At 37.6% G+C, this 18,806-nt stretch overlaps 1 protein-coding gene across 1 annotated transcript in view; it reads left to right on the forward strand.

The window, feature by feature from the left end:
- MBOAT2 (membrane bound O-acyltransferase domain containing 2) overlaps positions 1 to 9,335 on the forward strand; it is a 142,751-nt gene extending 133,416 nt beyond the window's left edge. The window contains exons 10-13 of the mRNA XM_056124133.1: positions 685 to 749; positions 2,716 to 2,848; positions 4,783 to 4,934; positions 7,863 to 9,335. Coding sequence (XP_055980108.1) covers positions 685 to 749; positions 2,716 to 2,848; positions 4,783 to 4,934; positions 7,863 to 8,094 — 582 coding nt within the window. The 3' untranslated portion in view covers positions 8,095 to 9,335. The remainder of the gene's footprint in view (positions 1 to 684; positions 750 to 2,715; positions 2,849 to 4,782; positions 4,935 to 7,862) is intronic.
- Positions 9,336 to 18,806: the final 9,471 nt, after the last annotated feature.

Raw genomic sequence — 18,806 nt, forward strand, 5'->3', positions numbered from 1 at the left:
AAAGGATTGTTTTTGTGGCAGAAACTTGAGTGAAGAGATGGGAAAGAAATAAAACATTAGATGTATTCAACCTGGAGTAGCAGTTCCAGGAGAGGGAACAAGACTCAGGAAGAGGCAGCTAGGAAGGTAAGAAGTGAATGAAGGGAGAATCCTGAGAGACTGCAGCTTCAGTGGTTGTGGCTGTGTAGTTCTTGAGACATTGAAAGGCCCTGTAAGATTATTTACATACTCTATGCAGTTTCCTTGTAATGATTCCATTACATCTCCCATAAATGTTAACATATAGGAGAAAAAAGTGGCATTCTACATTCCCTGAAATAAACAATTCCTTTAAAACTATATTAGGGGCTGGAGCAATAATGCAGCAAGTAGGGCATTTGCTTTGCAGGTGACTGAACCCAGGTTTAATCCCTGGCATCCCATATGGTCCCCCGAGCACCACCAGAAGTGATTCCTGAGTACAAAGCCAGGAGTAACCCCTGAGGATCACTGGGTGTAGCCCAAAAAGCCACAAAAAGTACCCCACTGTAATATTAATGAATTTTTTTTATTTTTAAAAAACAACATTAAGGATAGTAGAATGCTACTATCATTGTCAATCTATTTTAGCATGACAAAGCTTTATTATTTAGACTTAAAACTTCTCTATTTGTGGGTCCCAAACTCTATTTCCTTATTTTTCAGATGTCAACAAGTTTCAAGATGTTTCTTGATAATTGGAACATTCAGACAGCTCTCTGGCTCAAAAGGTATGCTCCTTCAAGAATATTCTGTAGCTGTACTTTGGCATATAATCCTTAAAACTGAGCTTCAGTGAGTCCACATTCCTGGTTAAATTGCAGTATGTTGAGTGAGTGGTGAGCAAGCTGACTTGTGACCTTGGTGTTGACTGGGAAACACTGTTTCAAAACAGTCAGGCACTGTCAGACCTGAGAACTGTTTGACTTGACTCTGACTTTAGCTGTCAGCCACCTCTCTGCCTGGCTGTTAAGGCATTTACCAAGTTTTGAAACCATTTTGAGACCAGCGACCTGCTCTTATTCATCAGAGTTTTGTTTCTTTTACAATGATTGTATAACCACTAAATATGCCTTGGATTTTCCAGAACAGCTCTAGTTTAAAAATATTTCAATTCAACTGATCATTATAGATTAGTCACTGAATACAGTGATGAATAAGACAAAAAATTCCTAGTGTCTGCAGCCAGAGTCTTATTCACCATCCTTTTAAAAGGCTGCAAAGTGGTCTGACTTGTGCTTTTCTCTTGTGTGGTAAAGGATACAAATGCTCAAGTAGGGACTGGGGAGATAATTCAAAGGGCCAGAGCTCAAGCAGGAAGTCTGGATTCTGTTCTTAGTGTTGCAGGGTCCACTGAGACACCTCGAGAACAATTTCCGAGCATGAGCCAGGAGTCACCCCTAAGCACCGTCATGTATGGCACCAGTGCCCTAAAAAGCAAACAAAACAAACAAAAGATAGAAAAATATTGAGCAGGAAACTTGTGGGCACAAAGTGGAAAGAGTTACTTGCACTGAGATGTATGAATATGGGTTTGGCAAATGGACATGGGAAGGTGAATGGTGAATGGACAATAACAATATAACAATTGTAAAAGAAAAAAGTGAGGTAATTGCACAGAAATTTTTAGTGGGTGTGTCTCATTCCCAATGGAACATGGTGCCCTATCTTGAATTCTCTTAATTCTCTATATCTTAAAACTGTCACTGTCACTGTCCTCCCGTTGTTCATCGATTTTCTCGAGTGGGCCCAGTAACGTCTCCATCGTGAGACTTTGTTGTTACTGTGTTTGGCATATTGAATACGTCATGGTTAGCTTGCCAGGCTTTGCCGTGCGGGCGAGATGCTCTCGGTAGCTTGCTGGGCTCTCCGAGAGGGGCGGAGGAATCGAACTCGGGTCGGCCATGTTGGCTGCTTGCAAGGCAAACGCCCTACCCACTGTGCTATCGCATCAGCCCCATATCTTAAAACATAAAAACAAAATTCTTTATTGCTTACTTTTTTATCTGGTTGGAGTATATCCAGGGCTACTCCCAGCTCTGTACTGGTGTTGCTCCTGGCAGTGCAAGGGATCAAACTAGAGCCTCCTGCATGCAGGGCAAGAACCTTAACCCCTGTAACTATCCCTGTCACTCAAAACAAGACTAAGCACGTCTACTTGTCAGACAAAATAGTGTTACTAGATCACACGAAAATTGTTATTGTTATTGAAGAAAATAAAACAATGCAAATTAAAAATAATTGAGGAGGGGAGAAATGATAATGCAGCACATAAGTCACTTGCCTTGCATGCATCGAACCTGAGTTTGATCCACGGCACTGTTTATGATTCCCATTCACTACTAGGAATGATCCTTGAGCATAGAGCCAGCAGTGAACCCTGAGCACAGCCAAGTGTAGCCCCATAACAAACAAACAATCTATAATATTAAAATATCTTTGTAACAATATATATTTATAAACAGTAGAAATGATCGTTTTAATTCATATAGTAAAAAGATGGGCAGTACATTTATTTTCATAAATTTGACACTTATTTATAATATTCTTCCTCAGATCATAGATCGTTACTGCCTAAAATAATTTTCAGTTGTTTTTCTGGGTACTCTAAATATTTCTGGGTAATAAGGCATGGTTATTAGGGTTTTTGTGTACTCTAACCACTCTTATTTGCTCTCTGTTTTGTTTGGTTTCTAGGGTATGCTACGAACGAGCCTCCTTGAGTCCAACTATACAGACATTTATTCTCTCTGCCATCTGGCATGGAGTCTATCCAGGATATTATCTGACATTTCTGACAGGAGTAGTAATGACATTAGCAGCTCGAGCGGTGAGTATCAAGAATTTCATTGTATACTTTAGTGGTAGTCTACCTGAGTGGGCCCGAGTAAATCCTTTCCCATGCAGACCCTACTCCTTTGGCTCTACTCTGGTTGGAAGTGATGCTCCTTTGTGGCTTGTTTGTTGACTGCTCCGTATGGAGTTTTATACTTGGTGCACCCGAGAAGAACTTACACCCACAAAGTATTGTTATTACAGATTTTTTTAAGGAGTCCTAAAAAATGACTTAAAAACATATTTTGTGCCTTTGAGAAGTAGGCTGGTGACACAATTGGAAAATGATGGACAATTTAGTGTTAGTCCTTGAAAGTCAATTAGAGGAAAGTGAGACTTAAAAAACAAACAAACAATATTGAATAAGCTTATTAGGCACTAACAGAAAAGATGCCAACAATCAAATACTGAGTAAAGTTATCCTGTGGAGAATATATAAGGGGAATATTGAGAAGTATTAGTTAAGGGCTCTATCTTCCTGGTGGTTTATAAGTAGATTACAAACCACTAACCACCAGAAGATAATAGCATATGTGTGTTACATGCACAAGCTCTCCACAAGGCATATACAATAGACTGCATAGTTTTATTAAAAGACAGGACATTAGGAATAGTAAAGAAATCCCTTTTGGAGACCAGAGATATTTTTCCTCATTTGGAAAATGTGGTTGGATCTAGATTTTGAAAGATGAAAGTTATTTTAGTAGAGGGTAGTGTGCAGTAATAAGGATAGAAAATTTATTCTAAGCATGAAAGTTACAGTAGCAAAGTCAAGTATGAAAGAATCTGGTGTCTTTGGGAAAGACAGGTAAATCTGCTGATGTAGAAACCTCATGTATGCATCAATAGTGAATTATTCTGGAAAGACAGAAATGGGAATTACAGAGGAACTTGGACGTCAAACTGAGTAAAAGCCTACTCCTTCTATCTGCAAAGTTTCTAAGAATGGGACTGAAGTGCTAAAATGCCGTAACTCAGGAAAATTGATTGGTGTTGGTGGACAGAGTGGGTTAGAGCAGATCGCTGCTGGAGCATGATCAGACAAGAAATGGTCAGTGACAGGTGCTGGCCACTTAGAGTGATGGTCTTCGTGTACAACACTGTGAATCAAACATAAAGCACTTCTGAAATATCAACTTGGCTTTTATGCTCTATGGGGTAGTTTTCACCTAGAAACATATTAGACCAGAAAAGTGAAGAAAAAGGGGCCATTCAAGTATAAAATAACTATTTTTCTTTTGTAAGTGCAGAGTTTTAAGAAGTAAGGATGTCTTCATAGTATTAGAAAAAATTGAATATAGATTGAATTTTATGTACTGTAGCACTGTCCTCCCGTTCTCCTTCGATTTGCTCGAGCAGGCACCGGTAACATCACCATTGTGAGACTTGTTGCTACTGTATTTGGCATATCAAATACACCACGAGGAGCTTGCCAGGCTCTGCTGTGCAGGAAGACACTCTGGGTAGCTTGCCGGGCTTTCCGAGAGGACAGAGGAATCGAATCCGGGTTGGCCACAAGCAAGGCAAACACCCTACCCGCTATGCTATCACTTCAGCCCTTATGTACCATACTTATGTGCCTTGTATACCATACTAAATATTATTTAAGGAATTCTGTATAGCATTTTGAGGGTGTTACTTTTCATTAAATGAAACTTTAAATCTATCAAAACATTGTAAAGAAGTCTTTTCATGCCCTTTACTCGGATTCACACACTTTGCCTCTGTGCTTTATTATCCTCTCACTATGTTTTTATACATGTATTTTTTTAGTTTTCCCGTATTCTACAAGCTTTTACTTCCCCATATCCTACAAGTTTTAAATTACTACAAGCAGTGAGTTTCACCTATTTCTCATTGTTGAACTAGTTGAAATAGTCATTGTACTTTTATAAGCAGTGTTAAACCACATATTTTTGTTTCTTTCAGATGCGAAATAACTTTAGACATTATTTCATTGAACCTCCCCAACTTAAATTATTATATGATGTTATAACATGGATAATAACTCAAATAGCAATAAGTTACACAGTTGTGCCATTTGTCCTTCTTTCTATAAAACCATCGTTCACGTTTTACAGGTGAGTATAAAAAACATGCTAATGGGAATAACTATCTTACAAAGGAAGCTCTTTGTTATTGGTAGAATAGAAAAATAGTGTCATAGCATCATTTCCTGAAATTAAACACTTATCACTTTCTTTTTAATGTTAAACCAAGAAGCCTCAAGATTCTTTGTGAACTTATTCATATTGCTCAACCCACAAGTGAGATTATGATTTAGATGAGCATCAGCTCAGTGAACACTACTCAAATCTCTCAAAGGTTTGACTGGAAAATGTAGCTATTCTTTCAACACTTCGGCTTTGTTCTGTTTGGGGGCTGCACCAGGGCTTACTCCTGGCTCTGCGCTCAGGGATCATTTTTGGTGGGCTCTGGGAACTATATGGGATGCCAGAGAATAAACCCAGGTCCTATTCGCTGTACTATTGCTCTGGCCCCTCAATACTTGGGTGTTAACTAGACTTACAGTTTTACAGTATTATATACATCTACCATTATGCTGTATTTCTAAAACTAATAAATGATGTGTCAGTTCAAGAAAGCAGGCATCAGGCTCAGTTTGGCTCCCTAAGCAGTTTATTTCTCATTTTCTGATTTCATGGTAATAGAAGTTGATGTGTTAAAGCAGAGGCTGAATCACTGAGGATATTTTGGGGAGGGGGAATAAAGTAGTTATCCTAATAATCACAAGCAACTATATGTTTTATAGTTACCTATGTCAAGTTCAGGCTATCATACTGCTAACTCTGAAATAAAGAAGAAAACTTTAAATAAGATAATCAATAAAGAATATGATAAAGCAGAAAATAATTTTTTCAAAGAGAGGCAGTCATTGTCTGATCAAAAGAAAATGAATGGTTTAAATGTTGTTTCTATCCTTTTATGTTTTATAGATACTGTGTTACGTCAATACAGAAATTTTTATCTTGAATCTCATACTTTTGCTTATTTGCATTTTTTCTACCCACCACCAAATCCACTCCCCTGTTATATATAGAAAGTAGTTTCTTTTTACTTTGAAGTAAATTTCTTTTTACTTTGAAGTAAGTTTCTTTTTGCTTTGAAGTAAAATGACAGCATAACATATAAAATGACAACATAGAATATTTGGTAAAAATATTGTTGAATATGATGGCAATTATTCAGGGTGATATTAAATAACTCTTGCTAAAATTTTCAAACAAAAACAAACAAACGAACACTGTCCTCCCGTTGTTCATCGATTTGCTCAAGCAGGCCCAGTAATGTCTCCATTTTGAGACTTGTTGTTACTGTGTTTGGCATATTGAATATGTCACGGGGAGCTTGCCAGGCTTTGCCGTGCGGGCGAGATACTCTCGTTAGCTAGACGGGTTCTCTGAGAGGGGCGGAGGAATCGAACCCAGCTCGGCCAGGCTGGCTGCGCGCAAGGCAAACACCCTACCGCTGTGCTATCGCTCCAGCCCTAAAATTTTCATTAATATAAGTATTCCAGATTTGGGGGCAGGAGAGATAATACAGTGGGCATGGTACAGGCCTTGCATGTGTCCAATCAGTTCAATCCCCAGTACCCTCCGCCCCTCTCTGAGCACCAGCAGAAGTGATCCCTGATCACAGACTCAGGAGTAATCCCTGAACACCACTGGGTGTGGTTCCCCCAATAAATAAATCCAGACTTTTTAATGTCTAAACTTTGGTTTGATTTTTACATCTGAACTACTTTATTTATAGTCATTTGAACTTTTAGCAGTGTAGATCACATTTGGTTTCTGCTTAATATGGGAAATTGTATTTCTACTAATAGTTTTAATAATGTGACCCTTCTTTAAGTCTGTCATCAAGAAGCAGTATTTCTTACTGGTTACTCATTCATTAGAATAGCTATAATGTGCTGAGAGATAGTAACCAATACGGGAGGATGCTTGACTGGCTGTCCTCGGTAGCCCTCCTTTTTGTGGGGACAGGGGTATTTAGGGATTAAACCAGGTCTTCATTCATTCGAGGCAAGCAATCTTCCACTTAATCCTGCATTTTTGCATTACTCAATATTGGATTGTGTAGATTTAAAATATTATTTTTTACAGTTGTACAACTCCTAGGAAGTATCTTTTTGTTTTTGTTCTATTTAGCTATGGCTAGATGACACAAGAAAATATAAAATCTACTATCACGGTCCTCCCGTTGTTCATCGATTTGCTCAAGCGGGCCAGTAACGTCTCCATCATGAGACTTGTTGTTACTGTGTTTGACATATCGAATACATCATGGGTAGCTTGCCAAGCTTGTGCGGGCGAGATACTCTTGGTAGCTTGCCGGGCTCTCCGAGAGGGGCAGAGGAATCGAACTCGGGTCGGCCATGTTGGCCGCTTGTAAGGCAAACTCCCTACCGCTGTGCTAGTATCACAGGTAATATACAGAATGAACTTATGATAGCATGATTTCTATGAAATGATAACTGGAACTCATGACTGAAAGAACCAAGCAAGTGATAAGAAAGTGCAGGAGTAATTTGGTTAATCATGCAATAGCACAGCAGGTAGGGCATCTGCCTTGCACGCAGCCAACATGGCCGACCCGAGTTCGATTCTTCCGCCCCTCTCAGAGAGCCCGGCAAGCTCCCGAGAGTATCTCGCCCGCACAAGCCTGGCAAGCTCCCCGTGATGTATTCGATATGCCAAACACAGTAACAACAAAGTCTCCAATGGAGACGTTACTGGACCCGTTCGAGCAAATTGATGAACAACGGGAGGACAGTGACAGTGACAGTAATCTGGTATCATACTTATAAGCACTTGGGTTACAGTGTTTTATGCCCACATGTCTAGTTTACACAGCATTTAGTGGAGAATGGGATGTAAAAGATTACTATAGCAAATAAACATCCAGGGAGGTGGGTGACATTAGACAGGTGAGTTATTAAGCATCGATAATCATCAAATTTTAATAAACTTTATTTTTTCTTTCAGCTCCTGGTATTTCTGCCTTCATGTTGTTGGTATTTTAGTATTATTATTGTTGCCAGTGAAAAAATCTCAAAGACAAAAGAATATACACGAAAATGAAAATGTGCAGCTGTCACGATCAAAAAAGTTTGATGAAAGAGAAAAGTCTTTGGGACACAATAGTTTTTCTACAACAAACAATGTTTTCAATCAGAATCAAGAAAGAGCCTCTAGACATTCACCTTTAAAGCAATGATGGAAAAACGCTTTGATGGCTATAATTTGTATGTTAACAGGAACCAATCTTAGCACCTTTTCAAGGGGTTTGTGTTTGTTTGAAAAGAAAGTGGGGGTGAAATCAGACAGTTATAGATGGGGAATTTCCTGTATATCTGATAGGAAATGGAATGAAATAATCCTTCCCAAACCATGTCCCTGTGGGCCATGCCTTATATAAAATATCTCCATTAATTCAAATGGGCACTCAGGACCTCAACATATGTCCATAGGGTCATATGTGTGCCCTGTTGTTGAATGTATGTTGCGTATCCCAAGGCACGGAAGAAGAGGAAATGGAAACGCAATTGTGTCAATCTGGATGATTGAGAGATTAACTTTTCCAACTGAATGTCTTGCCTTAAATCTCCAGCTTCCTAAAAATTGTTCTGAAATGGTATTTTCAAGTGTAACATTGTGAGAACACTTTTTCAATGTTAGATGTATGTTATGAAGGAATTTTGGAGGAATTTGAAAAGGCTCTTATAAGATTGTGGATACTTTAAAAATGCAATAAATTTCTCAGTATTCGGAGGGGTTTCTCAAGGTATCTAAGATGAACATAGTATGCCGTGAAACTGTAAACAGTAACGGATGCCAAATTATAAGGTAGCTTGTTTCCTTGAAGAGTCAAATTGCTTGTGTCAGTAAAAGAACCCTTCAAGGACGAATTTCTTAAACATGATTAAAGGTTGGTAATGGGAATTCTCAGCTTATTTTCTTAAAAAGGGGAGTTATGATGAAGGAAGGCATGAATGAAGGAAGCACCACAGGGACAGAGCTAGACTGAGGGGTGACTGGCACTAGGCCCGGTGTGCAGGCCCAGGCACCCAGCACAAGTATGCTTCTTGCCCTCATTTTTCTGTAGTCTTTGTGATTATGTAAGAAATGAACTTTTTTTTTTTGTCTCAGAAGATATAGTAACTTACAACTTTTGACTTTTTCAGTGAGATTTTTTCAAGCCTAAATTGTATAGACTTTTAAAATAGTTATGAAAAAATAGTGGTAGATTGAGACAACCACTAATGTTACTGTGTGGCTTAATTCCTTTCTTATCCTTGATATTCTCCATGATATTTGGGCAAGTTTTAGAGAAATGAAGAAGAGTTCACTGGGTTCGTCCACATTTTTTGAGAATAATATAAATTATTTTATAAACTCTTAAGTTCTCACATTGTTTTACTGTTCACTTTTGTTAGTGGGTATTCAATACTCTAAGTAAAAAAAATGTATTTTTTTTTTTTACGGGCCACTTTTTTCCATATTAATCTTGCCCTGAGTTCCTGGGCATCTCCTTTGATCCCACAGAACTGTGCGGTGACAGGCAGTAAGAGCAGAAGAGTGGGCGGGAGCCCAGCCTGCCCCAGGGCCCAAGCCCCAGAGAACGTCAGGGCGGTGATAAGCTAATCCTGGACACTGATCAGAATCACAGCTGCAAGAGAGGCAGGCAGGGCCGCTGGGAAGCTTTAGTAGAATTTATTTTCCTGTTTTCCCTTTTTTTTTTTTGGCTTTAAGTTATTTTACCGAAGAGCTAAATTATTTATGTCTCTTCTTTATAGACTCCAGGTTCTTTGCTCTCAAAAACTTGAAAAATAGAAATATACGGTTAGACCTCTTTTTCTTTTTTTTTTTTTTAAATTGTGGCACCATGGTTGACACTGCCTCTAATGGAAGGGTTTCGTGCATATAGAGGTCCAACACCACACACTCCATCTGAACACCTGCTTCTATCTACCTTTGTCTCAGAACACAACCCTTTTCGCCCCCACCCCCCCAGGTTCAGTTCTATAGACTGTTCTGTTGTATAACTTTCAACTGTTATTCCCTCTTATGTTTCTTTATGTGTTACAAAGGAGAGGACATTCTGTGTGAGGGATCAGAACTCTCTTTCCCAGTTTTTTGAGGAAGGCGCTTATGCCTTAGCACAAAGTTTGCCTGGACAAAGCCTTGTGCTATTTTCCTAAGTGTATTTATGACACCAGAGACAGATGAAATTAGAGACCATGTTTTGGTCCCTCCCTCCCTCTGTGCTAAAGGCTAACATAGATGGTATTTGAGCTGTTAGGAACAAGGAAATAGAATGTTTATCAGAAAAGAGACAGAAGATGACCAAACTAACCCAGCTAATACCAAAATGGGTCTTTGAGTTGATCCTTTCCTAGTTTCCTTGTTTTAACATTAAAACTCTGACCAGGGATAAGGGGCTCCATATGTCGAAGCCTGAAGACAGATACATGTTCTGTTCATTGTACCCTTGCATCCCATTTCTGAATCTTGCTGAACACAGAACAATCTGTGTTCTGGGAGCCAGCCAGGACCCCCTGCCTGCCTTCTTGAGGTGAGGCACAAGCCCTTCCCCTGCAGTAATTTGAGAATTGCAAGTTCTGGCCTCTTGTAAATGTCTAGTTTTTGAGAGCCAATGAACCTGACGTCTGTAGCATCTTTTAATTTTTGACATTTAATAAATTTTCAAATCAAGCTAAAGACTGAACTATTATCTGACTCAACAGAGCATTTTATTTAAAGAAGAAAGCAAAAGCAAGTGTACTTAGGGCTTTTGAGGTCTCAATTAGCAGAAAGTATTAGTACCTTTTTAAAACTTCAGCATCCTACTCTTTGTTTATATAAATTATTTTCCTAAAGGTAAATGTTTCCACCTGTTCCACCTTAATCGTGCTCTCTTCCTTCCCAGATAAACAGATAACTGAATAAAGTTCTCTATTCCATCGCCCACCCCACTCCCAGCCTGCACTGAAATTATTCTAGTGGTGTAATATGAGAAGATAGAAAACCATAATCCTGAAAAGTATCTGTTACTTAGTGTCTCCTCAGCGTCTTATTAAAACCAAAGAGAATCTGACCGCTCTTAAGGAATTAAACTTGGAAATTAAAAGACAAGCATAGGCCTGCCATAAATGAAAAGAGAAAAAAGCTTAATAAAAACTTCTTGTTCAGTCTATCTAGACACTTTACAGATACTCACCACTTATTTGTATTACTTGACTGCATTTTTTTTTTTGGCCTCTAAACGTACATCACTTTACCTGTTAGATGCTCATTGAGTTTCATCATGGCCCGAAAATAAGATAATTGATAAATTTCCTATTACTTTGAAGACAATGACATTAACTGTCTTATTTTAATCCCTATGGATCAACTAGTATTGTATAAAATGATTTTTGATAGTTTTTTTCTGAACTTTGGTAAAATAATCATGAAATAGTGTGAAATCTAGAAGAAAAACCAAGAAATAATTTTAATTCTCAACATGACTTTTCAAGAAATTTTTTTGGCTATATCAAATAAATGTATCTGTGTGGAATGTTGTAAGGAATCATACTTTACATCTACTCAGAAGAATTGAAAATGGTATATCTCTACTACTTTGAAGTGAAAAGAAATTCATTGTAATATGACCTTTTTTAATCAACAGAATAGGATTCTGTGCATTCTTCTCTGCATTTCATTTGTCATAAAATCACTCCAGAGATAATCAATCGATGTCATATTTATATTTTCTTGTTAATTATGTACTTCTCAGGGAAAAAGTGAACAAAAATAATTATTCCCTAAATTTTATTTCTTTAAATAGTAACTTTAATTTAATATATTCTGTCACCATTTCACAAGTGGCCCATTCTTAGTCTTTAAAATAAGCATTTTTATTGGAACTCAGGGTGATTGGGAAAATTTAGTTTCTAAAATGGTCCAGTAGTAAAGGTTTAATTGGCTTTAAAAAGATCCACCCCTACCACAGTACATTTGATTTGATAGTAATTTTGATATTGATCCCCACCGTGTAAGACACTCACCAGATTACCACAGGTAGCCCTGTAGCACTGTAGCACTGTCCTCCTGTTGTTCATCAATTTACTCTAGAGGGCCCAGTAACATCTCCATTGTGAGACTTGTTACTGTGTTTGGCATATCAAATATGTCACGGGTAGCTTGCCAGGCTTTGCCATGCGGGCGAGATACTCTCAGTAGCTTGCTGGGCTCTCCGAGAGGGGCGGAGGAATCAAACCCGGGTCGGCTGGACCGGCCGTGTGCAAGGCAAATGCCCTACCGCTGTGCAGTTTAAGAAAAAAAATGCAAAAAAAGAATGGGTCTAAAAAGTGAAGGTAACTTCCATGAAAGCACTGGCTATCCTGGGAAGAGCCCTGGGTTATCACCTGCCTTGATGTTTAAAGAGCCTTAAGAGTGGGGCAGAGCCTTAGTAAGCAAGAGGGTCAGTCCTGAAAATGTATGACCAGTCAGTCGTGTCTGTAAGGAATGGAAGCCGTTATCAGAATTCATAGGAGTCTGAGACACAGTCTCTTTAATTACTTAAGTGTAAAACCCCAGCACCTCAAAAAAGGCTGTTGACAGCAGAGGAACCCTTTGGACCTATTACATCAGAAGTGTGGCAGCTTTCCCATGTCTTTCAGTCCGGCCTTTTAAAGCTTTTAAAGGAGTCTTTCATAATGAAATCATTCCATTGAAGAAAACCTATTTTTCTTCGGTTTGTTTGTTTTTTGTTTTTGCTTTTTGATTTCTGTTTGTGCTATAAAATTGAAGTAGATCTATGAAAGTAGATCTGTACTAAGAAATACTTTAAACAAGTTACCAACTTTTCAAAAGGATAGGGTTTACTGCCATATAACTTCACAAAAATTATTTCATTTCAAGATACTTAAAATGTGTTTAATTTAGTTGCACCTTATTTTAATTTACAGGGAAAATTACAAAACTTTGCCATTAAAATAATAAAATGTATGCTATTTTAATTAAAGGACTAAATTAACTTAGGATAAAAGTTTTATTTAAAACTTATAACTTGTAAATATTTAATTTATATATTCATGAACAACTGTGGACATCTATGCTTTTTTCTTATAAACTTCAAAAGAGTATTAGTTAATTGGTTTTAAGAGTTCTACATTATAATTGAAAGAAAACTTACTTAAGAGAATAATTTTTCTAGAATGATGTCTCTTTATGCTGTGACTGCAAAAATTTGTCCTGCATTTTAGATATAAACCAACACTGTATAAAGTTTTCTTCAGCCACTAATAGTCCATCTAGCTGAAATTGAATACATCAGATTTAACACAAGTGCAGAATTTTACACACTGTGAAATGTAATCTTAACTGTCCTGAGTACATTATGAAGCTGTTACATTTAATAAGTGGCTGATCATTTATCCATTTAGCTTAGATGGAAGCTCTTCATCCTACAACCCTTATTAAAGTGGGTTTGTATCAGTTCTTGCTCCTAGTGCAAAAGAAGTTTGCATTTTTTAAAGCTCCAGTCTGAAATTTGGAAGTGAAAGATTCAGAAGATTGGAGGGTCTCCCCAGTTGTTTTCTGCAGTGTCATGTACTCAAATCTATATTCATGACAAAAGAAATTTAGAAATTTTCCATGTTCAGATTTTGTAGGAATGCTCTTATAATCAATGACTATGCTGCTTTTTTGAGACTTTTATTGTGTACAGAGGATGCAGCCAATCACATTTGAAATTAGTGAGCTGCACAATAATGTTTTTATATATTTTAAAATAGTATTTATTTTCAAGTTTTTTTTAACATTATGCAACCCCCAGGAAATAACTGACAAGCTCTGTAGGTAGAAGATTGGGAGTACCTGAAACAGAGCCTAAAAACACATTTATATGCTAAATAATTCATTTTGCCTTTAAAACTGATAATAATTGTCTTCTTTAGTACAGCTTTTATAAGTAAAGCCAAGATCATATGTTCTATAAATAATGTTATAAAGATCCATACAAACCATTATCTGCAGCTTTCTCAGTGATGCATAGCCATCTTGCCAGTCATGTTTCATTAAATTTTGCTAGTATTTAAAAATATGGAAATATAATGAAAAATCAAAAGTTACTAATCATTTTCTTAGTTCAAAATGGACTAAATGTAAGGCTGCCTTTTACTGGAGTCTTGAGTGACTATCCTGTTCAGTCTCTACTTGGGGATAATTTCTTTGAAAAATCTATTTGTTGATATGCCCTTCTGTTCTTTTTCATTAAAGAATAAAAATATGTAGAGAATTTACCAAGCTTTTGAAATACGTCTCTTTCCCAATTTGAAGCATTTTTTGATTCTGTATATTAAGATTTATCAGTGGAAAAAATTTTAAAGCTATTTATCAGTGAAGTACAATTGTTCCTGATTTTTTTTTAATCACAGTGAGAAAGAGTTAAGCATACAACAGGCATATGTTCCAAACCAGTCTTCTCCATCTTTGTCACCTGCTTCTCTGGCCAAAAGGGGAAGATATAAAGCAATAGAAATGAGAGTAAAAATCATTAAGCTGAAACAAGAGTATCCTTCTACAGACAGTGAAAATGTGTGGTTTCATTCCTGCCTTCCTTTAAGAGTTGTATCTTGATCTCTGCCTAGGCATAGTTGAATGTCCCCCAACATGATGAGGGACCCGACTCCAGCAGCCAGTATTTACTGTACTCATTTGCCTTCCCTGGGTAAAAATAGAACGTGTTCTGTGCTTTTTGTTTTTATTATTCCAGAATATTTTTTTAAAGAAGTGTTATTTTTCAGCAGATCCATAAATTAGTTCTTGTTGTATGGTAGATTAAAACCACTGTCAGTTACACTGTGATGTGAGATTTCATAACCACTCGTTTCTAGTCTGTCCTCAGAGCTGCATTTGTGGCTTATTGCTGGGTTTTAAAAATGTTTTTAACTTACATATAAATGTTTTTTTTCTAATTTGTGTGTCTTTAAACCTGATTAAACAGTAGTTTAAAAATAACCTCTGTGTATGTTTGCTAATTTCAGAGAATTATATATATATACACATATATATATATCATTGGTAATACCAGGTCTCTCATGAAATTAACAGTGACTTTTTTAAAATTTAATTTTTATTAGTGAAACACCATGAGGTACAGTTGTCGCTTACAAACTTTTGTGCTTGGGTTTCAATTATACAATGATCAAGAACCCTACCCATCATCCCTCCACCAGTGTCCATTCTCCACCATCAATAATCCCAGTAACCCTCCCATCCCCGCACCCCAAAATTGACAGTGATTTTTATTGAAGGATTTTAAATATGATATTCTAAGGAGTTCATTGGCTAAGTGCTTAAAAACTAAAACCATTGTCATAAATACTTTCTGGGCGAACGGTTATTGTTATAGAGGTAACACAGCATACAGTAATATTTGTCTTTATATTCTGGGTGTACAGTGTTACTGGGCCACACCCACCACCAAAATGCCAGAATACTTTAGTACTGTCCTTGGAAATATTAGTGCATAGGATCATGTTTTCTATATTCTATTTATGCAATGGAAGATGTTCGTTTTCCTCAGAACAGACTTCACTGGTGCGTCACTGGCCCTTTTTTATAGTGCTTATGTCTACTTTTGCTTTCTGAATTTGAGACACATAATCCTGGGATTCTACACCATGATTCTTCACTTAAAGAATCCTAGAGTCTACATGTTGACTCTTCTGATGCTATAGTGAGCAACTGTGGAGAAACATTACCTTGTATTGTTGTACACAGACAGGAGGCTGAACACATGCCAACTCCAATCTTGGTGCTTTCTTTCCAGAAGGCTTTAGACTATCATAACAGATTTAAATGACTTCCCTTTAATATTCAGGGCCATCCTGAAATGGGTTGTACCCAAGAGCAATACAGGGACTGCCTTGATACTGATACTTCCCAAAGCCCTTCATCCTGAGAAGTGTGACCTGAGGGACCCTGATTTGTTTGCTGTAAAACATCTGGAAGGACAGATGATTAAAGGTGTTCTATTTTATTTAGAAAAATGTTGTAATATATTTTGTATTTTTTTCTTTCAGAGTCTGTTCCACAATCATCTACTGAATTTCCATCCATGTTCTGAGTAAAGAATAAATCACTGCTCTTATTTTCAAGAAGTTAATAGTTAATTACCAGATAAAGCAACAAGTCTTTTTGGAGACTTGTAGACAGACAGGGCCTTTGGGATAAGAAGGCACTGAAGACCTCAGGTAGTGCAAGATTCCACAGAGGAGTTTGTTCTTGGATTTGTGAGGAAATCTTATGGGTAAAAAATTGTGAGAGTCAATTAGAAAAAAAGAAAAGCACCACGTGAAGAATTTTAGAGTTATACAGAAAAGTAAAAGGAAGCATAAAGGAAAATGTAAAAAGTAAAGTAACAGGTAATATTAAAGAAAACAGAAGAAACATAAAACAAAATAAGACAATATAAGAAGACACAAGGAAATGGAAAAACATACCCTGTTTAGAAAACATTATTAAAGTGGCAGTCGTATGCAAAACACTATACAGAGTCAATGTACTTCGCATTAAAATTCTATGGCATTTTTTAGGGACATGAGCTTCTCCCAATATACACTCACATAGTCCGCTTTCATTATTTTTATACTAGACATAAACTAGTAAAAGAGATTCAAATAAGTGAACAAATGCACATCATTTTATCACTAATGGTGAGTTTTAAATTCCAGTGCACCTTATAGGCTTTTCTTCTTATTTTTATTTATTTATTTTTTATTGAATCACTGTGGGAAAAGTTACAAAGCTTTCAAAAGTTACAAAGGTTTAAGTCTAGGTCATGCAATGATCAAACACATTTCCCTTCACCAGTACTTATTTTTCACCACCAAGAACCCCAACATACCCCCCCCTCCTGGCCTTCCCAATGCCTGTGAGGCAGATGAATTCTAATGAACACTCTATCTACTTTGATTAGATTCATTGTTTCAACAAAAGATGCACCATTATTGTTTAGAGTTTACATCCCCAAATCAGACCTGCTGAAAAGGCATTGTGAAATAATTTGTTTTCTACAGCTGGTTACAAGAACCAAATGATGTTGTGCGGCCGCAATAGCAGCCGCACGATTTTGACTTTCTGATATTTTACTTATTAAGCCTGAAAGTTTTTCTGCCGAGAGTGAGATAATTATGAGATTGGTTTCTGTGGCTCTGGAACCATGACTGTGCTGGAGAGCCGCTCGTGGTGGGCAACCTGTGGCCTCGGTAGGGCGTGAAAGACGAGCTGGGAACTCCCCCCCTTCCCATGAGGTTTCAGTTGCCCTGTCACCTCCGGCTCATACCTGGCTTTCCAAAAAGCTCTGAGGCAGCCGCCATCTTGCTGTCCAGGGGGGAAAAGGCAGAAAGGAGCAACACCCTTTCGCTCCCGGGCAGGCATGGTGCCGTGGATTAATGCATACTCCATTCACTTTTCTGCCACAAGCTGCCGGGCTCTGCATTAAGTCCTTGTGCTTCTGGAGCCATGGCCGTGCTGGAGAGCCGCTCGTGGTGGGCAACCTGTGACCTTGATAGGGTGTGAAGGACCTATAGGTTTTTCTTCTATCATAAGATAAACAGATGCTATTTAACAAGATAATTTCATAACTTTCATTTCAAATTTTCAAGCCACCTATTTCTCCCAGTAAGTTTAAAGATAACAGTGACAGGGGAAAAAAGTGAGAAATGAAGGATGAGTGGCATATGCAGATTAACTCAACTGAAAATACAAAGTATGGTGATATGTCTAGACCTCGAAGCTGTAAGAGTATGTGCTGAGTGCTCCTCCCTTGACAATGCTGCATACTGTTTTTCTTGACTATAATTTTCTTAGGAGTATAGGTAGCCCTAAGGAGACAAAATCAATTAAGACTTCTATTAACTTTAATCAGGAAAATAGAAATTGAACAACTCAAGAGACAGCTAATATAAGGAAATCACCCAAATGACTATCATCTGACTTTCTGAATCAGTTAGCTCAGGGGGAAACTGACTAGTAATGTACTGAGAAATACTTTTATTAATAATCATGTGCTCCTGACATTTTATTCCATGAGATATTTGTACCCCAAAACCACTTTGTCATTAGATATTCTTAGTGTATGATCGAGTATTATTACAAAAGCCTTCTAAATTCCTTATTACTCCCAACAGTCTATTTTTCACACAGTAGAGAGAATGAGTTTTCTAAAACAAGTCAATTGTGCTTCTCTGACAATACCTATGTGGCTCTCACCTTCCCTGCAGTAGAATGCAATATTTTTATTATGTCCCAAAAGGCCCTGTCCAATTTGGCTTCTTGGATTCTATCTTTTCCTTTTTTTTTTTTTTAACCCTTGCTTTTGCTGTCCCAAACACCCTAATCTCCTTGTTATCTCTTGAACATTTCAAGCATGTTCTCATCTCTGGAGCTTTGTATCTCCTGTCCCATCTGCTTGGACCACTCTTCACACAATGCACAACCTTTCCTATCTCATCCTTTAATCTTTTTCGCTGTCCATCTTTTCCCTCACCCTGTCACTTCTCTTCCCTTTCCTTCTTCTTCCCTCCATACTGATGTGCTTGGGGAGTGCCTTGCACATGCTCTACCACTTGAGCTAGCTCCCTGATGCTCTCCAACTCTCTCTGAAGACATTGTTCAGCTACCACCAATCTCCAGAGGTCACTTAACTCTTCTAAGCCACCAACCACATCCTTCATTCTCAGCCCATGCAGTCTTGATTTGACACTAATTTTTATCAGAATATTGCCATCTTCCTACATAGATTAATATTCTCACATAGATGGAAGATTCAGAGTTGCTTGTGGTATGAATTTGAAGATAGAAAAGAAAAAATAACAACTAGACCCTAAAATCGCTATAGCAAGGCAGTAAGTTGGCAATAAAATATGTAATCCTGTT

Source organism: Sorex fumeus, unplaced genomic scaffold (genome assembly GCF_029834395.1).
Source record: "Sorex fumeus unplaced genomic scaffold, SorFum_2.1 ptg000006l, whole genome shotgun sequence".
NCBI lineage: Eukaryota > Metazoa > Chordata > Mammalia > Eulipotyphla > Soricidae > Sorex > Sorex fumeus.